The 20,909-nt window shown below is 49.1% G+C and overlaps 1 protein-coding gene across 1 annotated transcript in view; it reads left to right on the forward strand.

The window, feature by feature from the left end:
• Window positions 1-638: 638 nt before the first annotated feature.
• LOC119351710 (peroxidase 5-like) overlaps window positions 639-20,909 on the forward strand; it is a 61,398-nt gene continuing 41,127 nt past the window's right edge. The window contains exon 1 of the mRNA XM_037618615.1: window positions 639-767. Coding sequence (XP_037474512.1) covers window positions 639-767 — 129 coding nt within the window. The remainder of the gene's footprint in view (window positions 768-20,909) is intronic.

Below are 20,909 nucleotides of genomic sequence, written 5' to 3' on the forward strand. Positions count from 1 at the left end.
CCGAAACTAGCAGGCCCGATGGAACAGGGGATCTGGAGGGCTTCTCACCCATGGGCTCGGCCCAGTAGGAAGCAGAGGAGGTCGGATGGGGCAGCGGTTGGACCGGCCCGCCTGAGGCCCACGCGGCACTGGATTAGACGTGCCCCTGCCGACCCCACTGGATCTAGGTAGGGACGAGCACGGTCAACGGAGGCATCTCTCCCGCTCGTTCATGAAGCAGAGGGCGCAGGGGAACGGCGGTCAAGCAGCAGCGGAGGGCGGCGGATCCAGCGGGCGACGCTGCAGGGGAAGCAGGAGCCATCAACGTCGTCTCCGTCGCGGATGCAGGCGCACGGTGGTGCAGGCTCGTTCGACAGGGAAACAGCAGTACTGGCGCACTCGACCAAGATGAGCCCTGCCGGTGGGGGTTCCGGGCAAGGGGCAAGGTCCACGCGGGCACGGTGGATCTGGCCAGTCCGAGGTTCAGGGAGGCGATTCCCGGCGACGAGGAACTCCGGCGGAACGAATTGGAGGAGCTCGGCGAGGGAATCAACCATAGCGTGAAGCTCCTGGTTCCTGCGGGGCAGAGAAAAAAAACTAAGAGAAAGAAAAAGATGCAGGGAAGGAGAAGAAGGGAACGGGCTAGGGGAAGCGGCCTGATGGTTGAGGTCCCTGGTGGTGGTGCTCCGGTGACGGCGAACCCCGGTGAGGCGAGCTGCGGGAGGGGCTCCAAGAGAATGTCCTCTTCTCTGGGACGAGAGGAGGCAGAAGAGAGCGATGGTTGGTTGGTAGCTGAAATCGAGGAGGAGGGAATCGGTGGCTGGTTCGAGTGGATCGAGGGGAGGATATGGTTGGCCCTTTGCTGAAAACAAGGGAGATGGTCGGCTCGGCTGGATCGGGAGGGATCCCGAGGAAAAACAAAGTGGTGGCGGCGCGAGGGAAGGGAGGAAGGGACAAGCTAGGAATAGGGTTTAGGATAATATATATAGCGAGGGGATTAGGGTAGGGTTAACTGGACCCTCCGATTTAGATCGGGCGGTCGAGAAAAATAGGTTAGGAAGTCTAATAAACAAAACGGAGATGTTTTGTAGACGTTTGGGGATGATCCGAACACAGCGGTAACGATTGTCCGGGTCGGGTTCGGGACAACTTCGGACGCACACGTGAGAGGGGGCCGCAGGCTGACGAGAGAGGTTAGGTTAGGCCTGGCGGTAGGTCGTGGGCTGTGTAGACGGTCTCGAGCTGAGAGGAGAGAAGAGAGGGAGGCCCGGCAACTGTTTCCGGAGACTGAAAACGTCCGACGTTAGACCGGCTACTATTGCCGCTATATTTATCCGTTGGGGCATCAAACGGACTCCGAATGCGATGAAACTTGGCAGGCGGTCTACTGACAACAAAACAACACCGCATGCCAACTTTCAACCCATTCTGAGAATATTTTCCGGCCACTTATAAAATAATATTTCGGACATGTCGCGGGCGCGTGCAAGTGTGTCTGGGCTCAGAACGGACAACGGAAGGAACTGGGAGAACCCAGACGGATGCAAGTTTTAAAACATGATGATGCAATGCACGTGATGACATGACAAGATGCAACATGCAAGCGAATGACAAGGCAACAACAGCGAATAACTGGCGGACACCTGGCACAACGGACTCGGGGCGTTACACAACTACATGATCATGCAAAGCAATATGACAATGATGAAGCATGTCATAATAACGGAACTGTGGAAAGTTGCATGGTAATATATCTCAGAATGGCTATGGAAATGCCATGATAGGTAGGTATGGTGGCTGTTTTGAGGAAGGATATGGTTGGTGTATGATACCGGCGAAAGGTGCGCGGTACTAGAGAGGCTAGCAAAGGTGGAAGGGTGAGAGTGCGTATAATCCATGGACTCAACATTAGTCATAAAGAACTCACATACTTATTGCAAAAATCTATTAGTTATCAAAACAAAGTACTATGCGCATGCTCCTAGGGGGATAGATTGGTAGGAAAAGACCATCGCTCGTCCCCGACCGCCACTCATAAGGAAGGCAATCAATAAATAAATCATGCTCTGACTTCATCACATAACGATTCACCATACGTGCATGCTACGGGAATCACAAACTTCAACACAAGTATCTCTCAAATTCACAACTACTCAACTAGGATGACTCTAATATCACCATCTCCATATCTCAAAACAATTATCAAGTATCAAACTTCTCATAGTATTCTACGCACTCATAAGAGAATTTTATTATTCTTGAATACCTAGCATATTAGGATTTTAAGCAAATTACCATGCTATTTAAGACTCTCAAAATAATATAAGTGAAGCTTGAGAGATCAATAGTTTCTATAAAATAAATCTACCACCATGCTCTAAAAGATATAAGTGAAGCACTAGAGCAACAACAAACTACTCCGAAAGATATAAGTGAAGATCAATGAGTAGTTTAATAATTATGCAACTATGTGAAGACTCTCTAACATTTAATAATTTCAGATCTTGGCACTCTATTCAGACAGCAAGCAAAGCAAAATAAAATGACATCTAAGAATAGCAAACATCATGTGAAGAAGCACAAACTTAGGATCAACCGAAACTAACCGATAGTTGTTGAAGAAGAAAGGTGGGATGCCAACCGGGGCATCCCCAAGCTTAGATGCTTGAGACTTCTTGAAATATTATCTCGGGATGCCTTGGGCATCCCCAAGCTTGATCTTTTGTGTCTCCTTAATTCCTCTCATATCACGGTCTCCCTAAATCTCAAAAGCTTCATCCACACAAAACTCAACAAGGACTCGTGAGATAAGTTGGTATAAACCATTGAAAAAACCTTATCATACTCTACTGTAGAAAACCACTAAAATTATTATTCAACATTTCATACTAAATGCCTCTGCATATTTAATAGTCCTATCCTCAAATAGAATCATTAAAGAAGCAAACATATGCAAACAATGCAAACATAACAGCAATCTGCCTAAACAGGACAGTCTGTAAAGAATGCAACAACATCCATACTTCCCTAGCTCCAAAAATTACGAAGGAAAATTCCCACTGTAGTAAATTTATCATAGCTTAATATGCAAAAGGTTTCAACATTTTATCAAATTCTTACTTTTCTAGGGAATTATTGCAACAGCGGTAAACTTTCTGTTTTCAAACAGCAACATGTATACCTATAACATAGGCATAGTAAAGGCTATCAATGCCACTTTTATTGAAATAAAAGATGCAAAACATTATTCTAAATAACAGCAAGCAAATCCTAACAAAATAGATTGACGCTCCAAGCAAAACACATATCATGTGGTGAATAAAAATATAGCTCCAAGTAAAGTTACCGATGAACGAAGACGAAAGAGGGGATGCCTTCCGGGGCATCCCCAAGCTTAGGCTCTTGATTTTCCTTGAATATTACCTTGGGGTGCCTTGGGCATCCCCAATCTTAGGCTCTTGCTACTCCTTATTCCATAGTCCATCGAATCCTTACCCAAAACTTGAAAACTTCACAACACAAAACTTAACAGAAAACTCGTAAGCTCCGTTAGCGAAAGAAAACAAAACACCACTTCAAGGTACTGTAATTAACTCATTCTTTATTTATATTGGTGTTAAACCTACTGTATTACAACTTATCTATGGTTTATAAACTATTTTACTAGCCATAGATTCATCAAAATAAGTAAACAACACACGAAAAGCAGAATCTGACAAAAACAGACCAGTCTGTAGTAATCTGGATCAAACATATACTTATGGAACTCATAAAATTCTCAAATAAATTGCTGGACCTGAGGAATTTATCTATTAATCATCTTCAAAAATAATTAACTAAATATCGCTCTCCAAATAAAAATGGTATCAATTCTCGTGAGCGCTAAAGTTTCTGTTTTTTACAGCATGATCGCAAAGAATTTCCCCAAGTCTTCCCAACGGTTCTACTTGGCACAAACACTAATTAAAAGCATAAAACCACATCTAAGCAGAGGCTAGTTGAATTATTTATTACTAAACAGGAATAAAAATAAAATTGGGTTGCCTCCCAACAAGCGCTATCGTTTAACGCCCCTAGCTAGGCATGATGATGTCAATGATGCTCACATAAAAGATAAGAATTGAAGCATAAAGAGAGCATCATGAAGAATATGACTAGCACATTTAAGTCTAACCCACTTCCTATGAATAGGGATTTTTTGAGCAAACAACTTGTGGGAACAAGAATCAACTTGCATAGGAAGGTAAAACAAGCATAACTTCAAAATTTTAAGCACATAGAGAGGAAACTTGATATTATTGCAATTCCTACAAGCATATGTTCCTCCCTCATAATAATTTTCAGTAGCATCATGAATGAATTCAACAATATAACCAGCACCTAAAGCATTCTTTTCATGATCTACAAGCATAGAAATTTTATTACTCTCCACATAAGCAAAATTCTTCTCATGAATAATAATGGGAGCAACCCCAACAAAATAATTATCATGTGAGGCATAATCCAATTGAAAACTAAAATCATGATGAAAAGTTTCATGGATATCATTATTATTTATAGCATACAAGCCATCACAATAATCATCATAGATAGAAACTTTGTTCTCATAATCAATGGGAACCTCTTCCGAAATAGTGGATTCATCACAAAATAAAGTCATGACCTCTCGAAATCCACTTTCATCAATATAATAATCATAAATAGGAGGCATGCTTTCATCATAATAAATTTGCTCATCAACACTTGGGGGACAAAAAATATCATCTTCATCAAACATAGCTTCCCCAAGCTTGTGGCTTTGCATATCATTAGCATCATGGATATTCAAGGAATTCATACTAACAACATTGCAATCATGCTCATCATTCAAATATTTAGTGCCAAACATTTTATAGATTTCTTCTTCTAGCACTTGAGCACAATTATCCTTTCCATCATACTCACGAAAGATATTAAAAAGGTGAAGCGTATGAGACAAACTCAATTCCATTTTTTAACTTTCTTTTATAAACTAAACTAGTGATAAAACAAGAAACTAAAAGACTCGATTGCAAGATCTAAGGATATACCTTCAAGCACTCACCTCCCCGGCAATGACGCCAGAAAAGAGCATGATGTCTACTACACAACCTTATTCTTGTAGACGTTGTTGGGCCTCCAAGTGCGGAGGTTTGTAGGACAGTAGCAAATTTCCCTCAAGTGGATGACCTAAGGTTTATCAATCCGTAGGAGGCATAGGATGAAGATGGTCTCTCTCAAGCAACCCTGCAACCAAATAACAAAAAGTGTCTTGTGTCCCCAACACACCCAATACAATGGTAAATTGTATAGGTGCACTAGTTCGGCGAAGAGATGGTGATACAAGTGCAATATGGATAGTAGATAATAGTTTTTGTAATCTGAAAATATAAAAACAGCAAGGTAGCAAGTGATAAAAGTTAGCGTAAACGGTATTGCAATGATGGTAAACAAGGCCTAGGGTTCATACTTTCGCTAGTGTAAGCTCCCTCAACAATACTAACATAATTGGATCATAAAACTATCCCTCAACATGCAACAAAGAGTCACTCCAAAGTCACTAATAGCGGAGAACGAACAAAGAGATTATGGTAGGGTATGAAACCACCTCAAATTTATTCTTTCCAATCAATCCGTTGGGCTATTCCTATAAGTGTTACAAACAGCCCTAGAGTTCGTACTAGAATAACACCTTAAGATACAAATTAACCAAAACCCTAATGTCACCTAGATACTCCAATGTCACCTCAAGTATCCGTGGGTATGATTATACGATATGCATCACACAATCTCAATTCATCTATTCAACCAACACAAAGGACCTCAAAGAGTGCTCCAAAGTTCTACCGGAGAATCACGACGAAAATGTGTGCCAACCCCTATGCATAGGTTCATGAACCCGCAAGTTGGTCACCAAAACATACATCAAGTGGCACGCGGTATCCCATTGTCACCATAGATATCCACGGCAAGACATACATCAAGTGTTCTCAAGTCTTTAAAGACTCAATGCGATAAGATAACTCCAAAGGGAAACCTCAATTCATTACAAGAGAGAAGAGGGGGAGGAGAAACATAGGATCCAACTATAATAGCAAAGCTCGCGATACATCAAGATCGTGCCAAATCGAGAACACGAGAGAGAGAGAGAGAGATCAAACTCATAGCTACTGGTACATACCCTCAGCCCTGAGGGAGAACTACTCCCTCCTCGTCATGGAGAGCACCGGGATGATGAAGATGGCCACCAGTGAGGGTTCCCCCCCTCCGGCAGGGTGCCGGAAGAGGGTCCCGATTGACTTTTGGTGGCTACGGAGGCTTCTGGCGGCGGAACTCCCGATCTATCTTGCGTTCTGGAAGTTTTAGGGTATATGGAGTTATATAGGTAGAAGAAGCACATCAGGGGAGCCATGGGGGCCCCACGAGGCAGGGGGGCGCGCCCTAGGGGGTGGGCGCGCCCCCACCCTTGTGGGCAGCTCTCGTATCTTCTAACGTGGGGTCCAAGTCCATCAGGTGTGTTTCCTTCCAAAAATAACTTCTCTAGTTGATTTCTTTCCGTTTCGACTTCGTCTGATATTCCTTTTCTTCGAAACTCTGAAATAGGCATAAAACAGCAAATCTGGGCTGGGCCTCCGGTTAATAGATTAGTCCCAAAAATAATATAAAAGTGCAAAATAAAGCCCAATATTGCCCAAAACAGTAGATAATATAGCATGGAGCAATCAAAAATTATAGATACATTGGAGACGTATCAGTGTGCATCCAACTTGCTTGCTCACGAAGACTTAGGGCACTTGAGGAGGCCCATTGTTGGAATATACAAGCCAAGTTCTATAATGAAAAATTCCCACTAGTATATGAAAGTGATAACATGAGAGACTCTCTACTATGAAGATCATGGTGCTACTTTGAAGCACAAGTGTGGTAAAAGGATAGTAACATTGTCCCTTCTCTCTTTTTCTCTCATTTTTTTGGGCCTTCTCTTTTTTATGGCCTTTCTCTTTTTTTGGGCCTTCTCTTTTTTATGGCCTTTCTTTTTTTTATTCCTCACTTGGGAAAATGCGCTAATAATGATGATCAACACACTTCTATTTATTAACTACTCAATGATTACAACTCGATACTACAACAAAGATGACTCTATATGAATGCCTCCGGCGGTGTACCGAGATATGCAATGTACCAAGAGTGACAAATACTATGTCAACTACATGATCATGCTAAGCAATGTGACAATGATGAATGTGTCATGATGAACGGAATGATGGAAAGTTGCATGGCAATATATCTCGGAATGGCTATGGAAATGCCATAATAGGTAGGTATGGTGGCTGTTTTGAGGAAGATATAAGGAGGTTTATGTGTGAAAGAGCGTATCATATCACGGGGTTTGGATGCACCGGCGAAGTTTGCGCCAACTCTCAATGTGAGAAAGGGCAATGCACGGTACCGAAGAGGCTAGCAAGGATGGAAGGGTGAGAGTGCGTATAATCCATGGACTCAACATTAGTCATAAAGAACTCACATACTTATTGCAAAAAACTACAAGTCATCAAAAACCTCGGCACTACGCGCATGCTCCTAGGGGGATAGATTGGTAGGATTTTAGGTGTACTTAGATTATCTTGGGGGTGCCATGGGCATCCCCAAGCTTAGGCTCTTGCCACTCCTTGTTCCATAATCCATCAAATCTTTACCCAAAATTTGAAAACTTCACAACACAAAACTTAAAGTAGAAAATCTCGTGAGCTTCGTTAGCGAAAGAAAACAAAAGACCACTTCAAGGTACTGTAATGAACTCTTTCTTTATTTATATCGGTGTTAAACCTACTGTATACCAACTTCTATATGGATTATAAACTATTTTACTAGCCATAGATTCATCAAAATAAGCAAACAACACACGAAAAACAGAATCTGTCAAAAACTGAAAAGTCTGTAGTAATCTGTATCTAGCCTAAGATCTGGAACCCCAAAAATTCTAAAATAAATTTCTGGACGTGCGGAATTTATCTACCAATCATATTAAAAAAGAATTAACTAAATAGCACTTTCCAAATAAAAATTACAGCAGTTCTCGTGAGCGCTAAAGTTTCTGTTTTTTACAGGAAGTTCAACAAGACTTCTCCCAAGTCTTCCCAACGGTTCTACTTGGCACAAACACTAATTTAACACAAAAAAACACAACCAAAAAAGAGGCTAGATAATTTATTTATTACTAAACAGGAACAAAAAGCAAGGAATAAAAATAAAATTGGGTTGCCTCCCAACAAGCGCTATCGTTTAACGCCCCTAGCTAGGCATAACAAGCAAGAATAGATCTAGGTATTGGCATCTTTGGTAGTCAATCCATATGTGGCTCTCATGATAGATTCATATGGAAATTTTATGTTCTTTCTAGGGAAGTGTTCCATGCCCTTTGAGGGAGTCCTGGATTAGGGGGTGTCCGGGTGGCCGGACTGTACCTTCGGCCGGACTCCTGGACTATGAAGATACAAGATTGAAGACTTCGTCCTGTGTCCGGAAGGGACTTTCCTTCGCGTGGAAGGAAAGCTTGGCGATACGGATATGTAGATCTCCTACCATTGTAACCGACTCTGTGTAACCCTAGCCCTCTCCGGTGTCTATATAAACCAGAGAGTTTTAGTCCGTAGGATGAACAACAATCATACCATAGGCTAGCTTCTAGGGTTTAGCCTCTCTGATCTCGTGGTAGATCTACTCTTGTACTACCCATATCATCAATATTAATCAAGCAGGACATAGGGTTTTACCTCCATCAAGAGGGCCCGAACCTGGGTAAAACTTCGTGTCCCCTGCCTCCTGTTACCATCCGACCTAAACACATAGTTCGGGACCCCCTACCCGAGATCCACCGGTTTTGACACCGACATTGGTGCTTTCATTGAGAGTTCCTCCGTGTCGTCGCATTTAGGCCCGATGGCTTCTCCAATCATCAATAGTGATGCGATCCAAGGTGAGACCTTTTCTCCCCGGACAGATCTTCGTATTCGGCGGCTTTGCACTGCGGGCCAATTCGCTTGGTCCTCTGGAGCAGATCGAAAGCTACGCCCCTAGCCATCAGGTCAGATTTGGAAGTTTGAACTACACGGCCCACATCCGTGTAGACTTGATCTTCGACGGATTCAGCCACAGCCGAGCGCGCCGCACTGTCACGATGAGCATGATTTAGCTCTGCCGCCGAATGGTGCCCTGGAGGCCGCACCTGTGTCCGCTCCGACCCCTAGCCCGGAACCGATCACACCAACCAAGGATGGGTGGTTAGACACCGCCTCAGGGGCTGCAATTTCTACGGTGATCGAGCCGAACACCAGCCCTGTTCTCTGCGAAGCCCGTGACTCCAAGGAGCCGGACTCCTCTCCAGACTCCGAGCCCTCCGCACCACGATCGATCGAACCCGATTGGGCGCCGATCATGGAGTTCACCGCTGCGGACATCTTTCAGCACTCGCCCTTCGGCGATATTCTGAAATCACTAAAGTCTCTCTCTTTGCCAGGAGAGCCCTGGCCGGACTATGGTCAGCAAGGTTGGGATGTGGATGATGAAGAAATTCAAAGCCCACCCACCACCCACTTCGTAGCCACTGTCGATGATTTAACCGACATGCTCGACTTCGACTCCGAAGACATCGACGGTATGGACGCCGATGCAGGAGACGATCAAGAACTAGCGCCTATAGGGCACTGGAAAGCCACCTCGTCGTGTGATATATACATGGTGGACACCCCAAAAGAAGGCAATGGCGATGGAACAGCGGAGGATGACCCCTCCAAGAAGCAGCCTAAGCGCCAGCGTCAGTGGTGCCGCTCTAAATCCCGCCAAAACAAAAACGGTGATTCCAACAAGGGGGAAAATAACACCCCGGACAGTACCGAAGACAACCACCTCCAACAAGATTCAGCACAGGAGGATAGAGAAGCCAGCCCTCATGAGAGAGCGGCAGACAGAGAGGTCGAGGACGATAATTACATACCTCCCTCCGAAGACGAGGCAAGCCTCGACGACGACGAATTTGTCGTGCCGGAGGATCCCGTCGAACAAGAGCATTTCAAACGCAGGCTTATGGCCACGGCGAGCAGCCTCAAGAAAAAATAGCAACAGCTTAGAGCTGATCAAGATTTGATAGCCGACAGATGGACTGAAGTCCTTACGGCCGAAGAGTATGAACTCGAACGCCCCCCAAGAGCTACCCAAAGCGCAGGTTGCTACCCCAATTAGAGGAGGAAGCACTTAAACCTACATCACCAGCGCATGATGCGACCGACCGGCCACCCCGTGGCCGCGACAGAGAGGCCTCTCGGCCCTCCACTCAAGTCGCACCCCGGTGCCGCTCCAAAAATACCAAGGCATGGGAAAATGCGCTAGACCTGCGAGACATATTGGAGGACAAGGCAAGGCAAACAAGATCGATCTATGGATCACGTGGGCGCCCACGGCACGAGACGGTACTCGTCACGCCGGATATAGTAAATTCGGCCGGGCCGAACACAGTAGACAAAGCTCGCTTGAGCTGCGTCGTGGTATAGCCTAGTACAGAGGCGCCGCACACCCACTATGCTTCACAGATGAAGTAATGGATCATCAAATCCCCGAGGGTTTCAAACCTGTGAACATCGAATCATATGATGGCACAACAGATCATGCAGTATGGATCAAGGACTATCTCCTTCATATCCACATGGCCCGCGGTGATGACTTACACGCCATCAAATACCTCCTACTCAAGCTTAAAGGACCATCTCGGCATTGGCATAACAGCTTGCCAACATAATCAATTGGTTTTTAGGAGGACCTGGAAGCCGCATTCCTCGACAATTTCTAGGGCACTTATGTGCGACCACCAGACGCCGATGACCTAAGCCACATAATTTAGCAGCCAGAGGAATCGGCCAGACAATTCTGGACACGGTTCCTAACCAAGAAAAATCAAATCGTCGACTGTCCGGACGCAGAGGCCCTAGCAGCCTTCAAGCATAACATCCGCGACGAGTGGCTTGCACGGCACCTAGGACAGGAAAAGCCGAAATCTATGGCAGCCCTCACGACACTTATGACCCGCTTTTGCGCGGGAGAAGATAGCTGGCTATCTCGCAGCAATAACATGACCAAGAGCCCTGGTAATTCGGATACCAAGGACAGCAGTGGCAGGTCGCGTCGCAACAAGCAAAAGTGCCGCATTAACGACGACAATGTTGAGGATACGACAATTAATGCCGGATTCAAAGGCTCTAAACCCGGTCAGCGGAAAAAGCCATTCAAAAGAAATACTCCGGGCCCGTCCAGTTTGGACCGAATACTCGACCGCTCATGCCAGATACATGGCACTCCCAAAAACCAGCCAATCACACCAACAGGGATTGTTGGGTGTTCAAGCAGGCAGGCAAGTTAAATGCCGAAAGCAGAGACAAGGGGCTGCATAGCGATGACGAGGAGGAGCCCCGGCCACGAACAACAATGGACAGAAAGGTTTTCCCCCACAAGTGCGGACGGTGAACATGATATACGCAACCCATGTCCCCAAGAGGGAGCGGAAGCGTGTGCTAAGGGACGTATACGCGATGGAGCCAATCGCCCCAAAGTTCAACCCATGGTCTTCCTGCCCGTTCACTTTTGATCGAAGGGACCACCCCACTAGCATCCGTCATGGCGGATTCGCCGCATTGGTTCTAGACCCAATTATTGATGGATTTCACCTCACTAGAGTCCTTATGGACGGCGACAGCAGCCTGAACCTGCTTTATCAGGATACAGTGCGGAAAATGGGCATCGATCCCTCGAGGATTAAGCCCACCAGAACGACCTTTAAAGGCGTCATACCAGGTGTAGAAGCCAACTGTACAGGCTTAGTTACACTTGAAGTGGTCTTCGGATCTCCGGATAATTTTCGAAGCGAGGAGTTAATCTCCGACATAGTCCCGTTCCGCAGTGGCTATCACGCACTGCTCGGGCGAACCGCATTTGCCAAGTTCAATGCGGTGCCGCACTACGCATTCCTCAAGCTCAAGATGCCAGGCCCTCGAGGCGTCATCACAGTCAATGGAAACACCGAACGCTCTCTCCGAACGGAGGAGCATACGGCGGCTATCGCAGCGGAAGTACAAAGCAGCCTCTCAAGGCAATTCTCCAGTCCGGCCATTAAACGTCCGGACACCGTCAAGCGCGCCCAGAGTAACCTACAACAAGACCGCCTGGCATGTTCCGAGCAAGCGTAGCAATGCGGCCCCAACCCCAGCCCTCGCGAACTTGCGAAACCAGTGTCGTGCGTACATAACTATGCTCTAGAAATACCATGGGCACAGGGGGAGGGGCACCATCACGGCAAGCCCGAAACGCGGCTTAAACCGCACTAGGGGCTGTCGATTTCTTAAATTTTCTCTTATTTTCAGGACTCCATTCTTCGGAAGGCTTTTCCGGCAGTACAATTGTCGCGCAAACGATACAACCAGGGAAGCAGAAAGCTACGCCGCACTACGGAACTCTAAGGTGGTCTCTATAACGAGCAGTATACCTGTTTCGCATAACATTCCGCAGCTCGCCCCTGGAAAGGACATATTTGATAGTCCCATCTTTTGCTTATCGCACTATTTGTATCGTTCTTCTTTAATCGCAGCTTTTTTAAAATAAACAATGCATAGCTTCCGTCTATTATTGCATTACCTCTTTTTTTACGAATATATGTTCATTAATGACATGTTGCACCCGTACACTTTGGTACGGCCAATACGGCAGGGGCTTATGTACCCCACAACATGGTGTGAAAAGTCCGAACACTTTCCCAAGTGCGGCACCCCGAATTTATAGCATTATATGCATCGGATCCGAATCATGTCTTGGGTCAATAGTTGGGTTTGCCTGGCTCCTATGTTTTGGTACCTTACGTTCCGTCATATCGGCTAAGGTATCACTAGGAGAACTACTATGATTGTGCCCAGTTGAGCTGGGCTAAGCACCTCAGTAGAGAAAGCTAAAACTGACCGTCATGATGAGGCGTGAGCTGGTCGCTGTTCGAGAGGTTTTTGAGTCCCTAAAGACTTATGCCGCTTAGAGCGAGGAGTCGGCTTTGTCCGGCCTAGGCGTGGATAGCACCCCGAACTCGGTCTTCCGAACACTAGGGGCTTCGCCAAAATTTAAAATTATAGAATTCTATGGCTAAGTGAGAGTGTTCAATCATTATAGTCTGATTGCCTTGTTCGTTGTGTTGAGCGCCTCCCTCGAAGGACCCAAGAATGGGAAAAAGAGCGCTCATGTTTATCCCGAACACCCCAGCACTCGTGGCATGGGGGCAGAAGCCGACGACTCGCCATCTCTCTAATTTGATAAACGCCCGCACAGAAGGTAATATTTTAAATTCAAAAGCGTTGCTTAGCGCATATGAACAAGTTTTCAGTGTACAGGATCACAAATGCGAGTTTACTCAAAAATTACATCTTTGGAGCATTCATCCGCTATAAGGCGGGCACCCTTCAGGACGCCCTCATAATACGCTTTCGGGACACGATGCTCCTTGCCTGGTGGCGGCCCGTCCTTCACCAGCTTCTCCGCATCTATCTTGCCCCAGTGCACTTTAGCACGGGCAAGCGCCCTACGGGCACCTTCGATGCAGACGGAGCGCTTGATTACTTCAAGCCCTGGACAGGCATCCACCCGCCGCCTCACCAGCCCGAAGTAGCTCCCAGGAAGAGACTCTCCAGGCCACAGCCGAACTAGGAGGCCCTTTACGGCCTGTTCGGCAACCTTATGGAGCTCGACCATCTGCTTCAGCTGGTCGCTCAAAGGCACCAGGTGTCCGGCCACAGCATACTGAGACCAGAACACCTTCTCCGTCGAGCTCCCCTCCTCGGCTCGGTAGTAGGTGGCGGCATCAGACGCACTGCGGGGCAAATCTGTGAATGCTCCTGGAGAGCTCCGGACTCGGGTAAGTAACAAATAATTCACTTTCACGTACTTGCTTTGCATAATGAATGCCTTACCCGCCGCTATCTTCTTCATCGCGTCAATTTCTTTGAGGGCTTTCTGGGCTTCGACCTTGGCAGACTTCCCGCTTTTGAGGGCTGTCGCAAGCTCAGACGCTTGCGTCTTTGAGTCAAGCTCCAAACTCTCGTGTTTTTTCACGAGAGCCTGGAGCTCTCTCTGCACCTCCTCCACCCGCGCCTCCTGCTTCTCTCTCTCCATGCGCTCCACGGCCGCCTTGTTTTTGGCCTCGGACAGCGCTTACTTAAGGGTTGCCACCTCGGCTGTGGCCCCTATAACAGCACATTGATCCTGTCATTTTTTGCAACCACATCTTCTCTATATAATTGCGCAAGGTATTACTTACCTTCCTTCTCCTCGAGTTGCCTCTTGGCATGGCCGAGCTCGTTCTCGGACCGCGCAAGGTTCTGCTTCAGCGTATCCACCTCCGCAGTCAGTGCGGCGGAGGCCAGCAGCGAAGCCTGCATACGCATATCGACTTGATTATGTTAGACTCCTGTGATTATTAGATCCTCTATTCGGCCTTTCTGTCCGAACGCCGAACAGCGCATCAGGGGCTACTGTCTATGCGGTAATATTTTTACATATTCTTTACTTACCTCAAAGCCTGTTAGAAGGCTGGCACAGGCTTCAATCAGTCCGCTCTTGGCGGACTGAACCTTCTGGATCACCGCACTCATAATAGTGCGGTGCTCCTCATCAATGGAGGCGCCGTTAAGCGTCTCCAGCAAATTGTCCGGTGCCTCCGGTTGGACGGAGGTCACCGGCTCGGTAGGCTTGCTCCTCTTGGAAGGAGGCTGCCTACCGGAGTCCGAAACCGTTGAAGGTTCCGGCACGGTGTCCGGCTCAAGGCCGGACTTGGAGCCCTTGGGGGTTCTATCCCCTTTACGCCTGGAGTTCGGGAGGTTGCCTCGCGGCGCCTCCAGGACCACCTCCTTTTGGCTTGGAACCTGTTGGGACGCCACCTCGGCGCCGTCTGTAGGGTGGGGGGAGGAAGCCGTCGGAAGTGAATTCACATCCGACGAGTCCAGGGAGCCGCTCGACGACTCGTCGAGCCCGGCCTTGGGCGGGCTGCACAATCATGTTCAACGTAAGGAAAAGCTGTGCTATGGGGGAATACTATGAATCACTCTGGTATCCAGATACTTACGATTTCGCCAGGGGCTTGGCCCTGTGCGGCCACTCCTCTTCGCCGTCATCGGCGTTGGTGGAGTAGTCCGGAGGAGGGGTCTTCCCCCTCTTGGACCCTTCGGCCTCCCCGGTTGGGGCGACCTTCCTTTTCTTCCCTCCCACTGCTGGGGGGGAGAGGTCTCTTCTTCCTCCTCCTCGTCTTCAGGGGAGGAGCGCGCCTTGGAGTCATCGGATGGTGAATCCGACACCTCCTGGCGCCGGGCACTCTTTCGAGTCCCCGTGGCCTTCTTATTGGCCTTCTTCTCTGGCACCACGTAAGGTGCCGGAACCAGCAGCTTCGCCAAGCGAGCGTCCGCTGGGCCTTCGGGCAAAGGAGCCGGACAGTTGAGCTGTCTGAACGTCTCCTGCCAATCCTGTCAAAGGTAAGGGAACTTAGATCCCGCATGGAGTCAAACTATGAAAAACTAATACCCTGTAAAAGGTGAGAACAGCTTACCGCACGAGCGTGACGCTGCGTGCTGAATCCGCGATCCTCGGTAGCGGATGTGGGGGCCTCGGCGCCCTTGAAAAGCACCTTCCAGGCATCTTCGTACGTCGTGTCGAAGAGCCTGCTCAGAGTTCGGTGCCGCGCCGGGTCGAACTCCCATAGGTTGAAAGCCTGTTGTTGACACGGGAGGATCCGGCGGATGAGCATAACCTGGACTACGTTGACAAGTTTGAGCTTCTTCTCCACCAGGGTTTGGACGCATGTTTGGAGTCCGGTCAGCTCTCCTTATTTACCCCACGACAGGCCCGTCTCTTTCCAGGAGGTGAGCCGCGTAGGGGGTGTCGTGGTTCTAAGCCTGACAGTAGAGTGGGGGGTAGGTATGGAGAGGCAAGGTCCTAGCTATGGAGAGGTTGTAAGCACAAAGGATGTACGAGTTCAGGCCCTTCTCGGAAGAAGTAACAACCCTACGTCTCGGAGCCCGGAGGCGGTCGAGTGGATTATGAGTGTATGAACTACAAGGTGCCGAACCCTTCTGCCTGTGGAGGGGGGTGGCTTATATAGACTGCGCCAGGACCCCAACCAGCCCACGTAGGAGAGGGTTTAAGGTGAGTTAAGTCTGGGGCGTTACTGGTAACGCCCCACATAAAGGCCTTTACTATCATAAAGTCTACTTGATTACAGGCCGTTGCAGTGCAGAGTGCCTCTTGACCTCCTGGTGGTCGAGTGAGTCTTCGTGGTCGAGTCCTTCAGGCCAGTCGAGTGAATCCTCGTTGGTCGACTGGAAGGCGACCTCTTCTAAGGATGTCCTAGGGTAAGTTACTTGGATCAGGTCCATGACCCTACCCTAGGTACATAACCCCATCATTAGCCCCCGAATGGATTGAGGCTTCGAGTGAAGAAGGAGTTGATGTCGTTTCCGATTAACCTTTGCGCTCCGGTTGTGCGCTGTTCTGGACCAAAGAATCCCTTCGTCGACAGGAAACAACTTGCCTTCAGTCGACTTGATCCATTCTGTTTTTGCGTCGAGTGATCTTTCAGGCTCCGACGATCTCCGAGCGACGGATCGCCGGAAACACCGCGCCTGACAGACTGATTTGTTGCTCGCGGATTCCGCGGGATGCGAAATTTTGGGGCGCGCACGAAGCGGGGCGGACCGCGGCGTTCGGATGGGACGGGGCATGGACGCCTCGATCTCCGCGCCGCCTTTTTCGCCACGTATCCCGTCTGCATAACTGTTCCAGATATGATTAGATCAACCGGGCCTACCTGTCATCCACTCGGAAGGGACCTTATAAATGTGCCCGGCGAGGATTTCTGTGCTGCGCTTTAGCATTCTCCCCCTCTCTCTGCTTCCTTCCTCCCTGCTCAGCGTGCTCGCTCTCGCCCCCGCACCACTTCCCTTCGCGCATCTCGCCGGCGACCATGGCCAAGGAGAAGACGGCGGCGCTGGAGCGTGCAAAGAAGGCGTCGGCGTCGGAGAAGGCGAAGGGGAGATCCACCAGCCGCGGAGGGTCCTCGTCCAGATCCCGCCTGCCGAAGGGCTGGGTCCAAGGAGACTGGATCCAGTCGACCATCACGGAGAATGACCTCCTCGACATGGCCAACGAGGGCTTGATCCCCCACGGAGCTGCGAGGCTTCCGGGGAAGGAGTGGCAGCCCCAGCCAGAAGAGGGTGAGTGTGTGCTCTTGGCCACCCATGTTGATCGCGGGTTTTCCTTGCCGTCGAGTGTTTTCTTTCGTGGCTTTTTGAACTTCTTCGGAGCGCAGCTCCACCACTTTACCCCAAACTCCATTGCCTATCTTGCCGCGTTCATGTCCATGTGTGAGGGTTTCTTGGGCTGTCGACCGCACTGGGGTTTGTTCAAACGTATATTCACGTGTCGATCTCAGACCGTGAAGAAGGCGAGCCCAGGTGATGAGAGAACCCGAGTCGTCCAAATGTGCGGAGGCCTGGGGATTCAGGTGAGGAATAAGAGCACCTTCCCGCCCATGACCTTTCCCGAGTCCGTCAGAGGCTGGCAGTCGACTTGGTTCTACTGCCAGGTCCAGTCGACGCCAGGGCAGTCGAGTGGACTCCCTCCGTTCACCATGGACCGAGTGAGCAAGCCTTCCCCTCTGAAGCTGATTCCGGAGGAGAAAGCTGACGTGAAGATGTTGATGGAGCGCGTGGTGCAGTTGGTTCGGGAGGGAGTGACGGGCATGGACCTCCTGGAGGTATTCCTCAGGCGTCGCATCCAGCCTCTCCAGTTCTGAAGCCACTGCATGTGGTTGTACTGTGGGACCGAAGACGAGACTAGAGTCCATCCAGAAGCAGTCGACGATGTCACTCTGGAAAGATGGATGGTAGCCGTCACCGGAAACAAGGACAACCCACGCGGAGCCAGAAGGATTCCTCCACTCGACCACAACAGCGACTCAAACAAGGTACACTTGCTCTGCTCTCCACTGCGCCCTCGTCGTATTCATTTCTGTTAACCCTGCCGACTGGTCGACTGATCCTTGTCTGGGCATCTGCTAGGCCCTCACCGAGCTGTACTCGATGCCCAATGGGGCACAAGCTTCGACTAAGGAGGGCGAGGCGAGCGGGGGCGAGAGCCAGGAAGAGGAGGAATGGGACTCGGATGTTGCAGAGGATGATGACGACGATGATGATGATGTCGGTGATGAAGACGACGTCGAGGACGAGGAAGAGGAGGAGGAGGAGGTCATACCGCCGCGCTCAGAAAGGCGGTCGAAGCTTGTCCACGACCCTTCGACCGAACGTGGTAAGGGGGTTGTGACCGCCACTCAGTCGACCAAGCGCCCTCGGACCACCTCTCCGGTGCCGACTGAAAAGGCGCCGAAGCAGCCCAGGGCGGCCTCGTCGAAGCCGATCAAACTCTTGCCGAAGATGAAGGTGTCCATCCCCACCATATCAGGGTAACTGTGCTGCTCATATTTTCTTATTCTGTGTGAACTTTATCTCTGGTCGACGCTGAAGTTAGTCGACTGATCCTTTGGAGTTGCAGTGCTGCTACTTCTGAGACCTCGGCCCGGGCTGATGACCACGAGATGGAGGATGCAGCAACTTCGAACCCAGGTACTGTATTCTTAACACCGTTCTTAGTCGACTGACTCGCGATCTCTGATCCTGATTCTTCTCCGCAGCTCTACCCAACACTGTTATCAATCTCCCTGACGACGACGAGGATGAAGAACCACTGACACGCAGGAGGAGTCGGAAAGCGTCCGCCAGTAAGGTGCCTCAGGATGTGACGGCGCCTGAGATTCTGACTGTGGAGGAAGAGTACACCACTCGACACACGGTGTCCTTCGCAAATCCGCTGACGAGTGCTCAGCAGCCCTCCCTCTTCACGACGCACCACGTCCCAGAGGACCAAGCTGGCGCAGCGAAGGAGGCAATACGCCAGGCGGGACTCATGATGGAGCAGCTGAAGACCATCCGGGATGCGAGCCAGGCAGCTTATGACGCCAATTCTGCCCTCCAAAGCAATGTCCAGGTCAGCCGACCACTGTTTGTTCTGTTGGATATGCTACCAAAAACTTTTCTTTTCCGGAATTTATAGTAGTCACCCAGTGGGTGTGTCGAATAAACTCCGTGTTAGCGGGGGCACGCTGAGTGCACCCGCTGGGTGTAGTCCCCAAGGCTAAGGTCGACTGCTGGCAGTCGGCCTTAGGCTTTATGATGTCAATCTTTCTGTTAGTCGACTGGTCGACTGGATTTCACAAACCGGTGGGGGCACGCTGAGTGCACCCACTGGGTGTAGTCCCCGAGACTGTGGTCGACTGCTTGCAGTTGATCACAGTCTTAGAGAATGCATCTCTTTTTTTTTTGAGGTCGACTGGTCGACTTTGTCTTCATCGGGATTAGTGGGGGCACGCTGAGTGCACCCACTGGGTGTAGTCCCCGAGACTACGGTCGAATGCTTGTATTTGGCTGTAGTCTTAGAAACGTGTGTTTTTCCCTTTTACACTCGGAAGTGAATTATATTTGACATTTAGTCGATTGGTTCTTCGCAGAACTCCTGTGATCTTGTGGCTCGCTACTCAGAGCTGGAACAAAAACATACTCAAGTCGAGCTGAGCTTGAAGCTGGTTCAGGAGAAGCTGACAAAGGCAAAGCAGGAGACCGAAGGTATGTTTGGTGAGACCCTGACGACTGCTTTTCCCCTTGCTTGTTTCAAAATCTGATCTTGCTGTAACTTGCAGGTAAGGTAAGGGAGGCCCAGCAGAAGAAAGACCTTGAGCTAGCTGAGAAGATCAAGCTTGCTGACGAGAAGTTAGCTTCAGTCACCAAGCTCGAACAAGACAATACCAATCTGAAGGCTGCTCTTGGGATTGCCAACAAGGAGGTCAGTCGACTGAAGACTGATAAAGCTGCCCTGACCGACCAAGTCAGCAAATTGACTGAGAAGAAAACTGAACTGGAGGTCTTCCTGAGTGGCCTTGCCAAGAAGCTGTTTCTTATGCTTGAAGGTAAACCTCCATGTTTGGCAAATATAATTCCAATTGTGGCTTTTTCCATTCGACTATCCCCTTGACTTAGTGATCATCCTTGCAGAATTTTGTCAAAACTTTGAAGAAGAAACCAGCCGACTGGAGCCAAACCTCGACCCCGTCAATTCTCCGGTGAACGACGAAGTTGCCATGGATGTTTTCCGACTGGAGTCTCGTGTTGCAGCTATCGTGGACTATCTCGCAAGGCTGAAGGCCGCCACATCTCGCATCGACTCGACGCTCTGGCCTGAGGAGACACTTCAGAATGACCTTGAGTCGCTGATGGCCCGCTTGAACACGATCCCTGGTCGAGTGCAGGAGTGGAAGAAGTCCTCGGCTCAGTGTGGTGCAGATGTCGCTCTGTGTCTGGCCCGAGTCCACTGCAAAGATGCGCGAGAAGAGAAGCTGGCGGCCCTTCGGGTGGCCAATACCAAGAAGCACGACTTCAGGTCCTTTATGGAAACTTTCCTTGCAGCTGCCACTCGGATCGCCGACGGAATTGACCTTGATGAATTCGTTGCACCTTCCAGCCCTCCACAGGAGGGGTAAAAAACTTCTTCTGGCTCGATACTTTAAATTTGCCTCGGTATGCCGAGTGGAATTGTAACGGACAAACCTTAACAGGCTTGACGCCTGAGCACTTTCGGTTCCTTTAGATGTCGATTCAAACTTGGATTTGGTGCTTGAATACGATTGCCTTCGGCTCGGAATGTCTTTTGCAGGTTCAAAGCAAGGTGCCTGTACTGCAATCGACTTATTCTTTAGTCCACTTAGGCGAGCACTGGGCTGCAGCTAAGCCCCCCGA

Source organism: Triticum dicoccoides, chromosome 1A (assembly GCF_002162155.2).
Source record: "Triticum dicoccoides isolate Atlit2015 ecotype Zavitan chromosome 1A, WEW_v2.0, whole genome shotgun sequence".
Lineage (NCBI taxonomy): Eukaryota > Viridiplantae > Streptophyta > Magnoliopsida > Poales > Poaceae > Triticum > Triticum dicoccoides.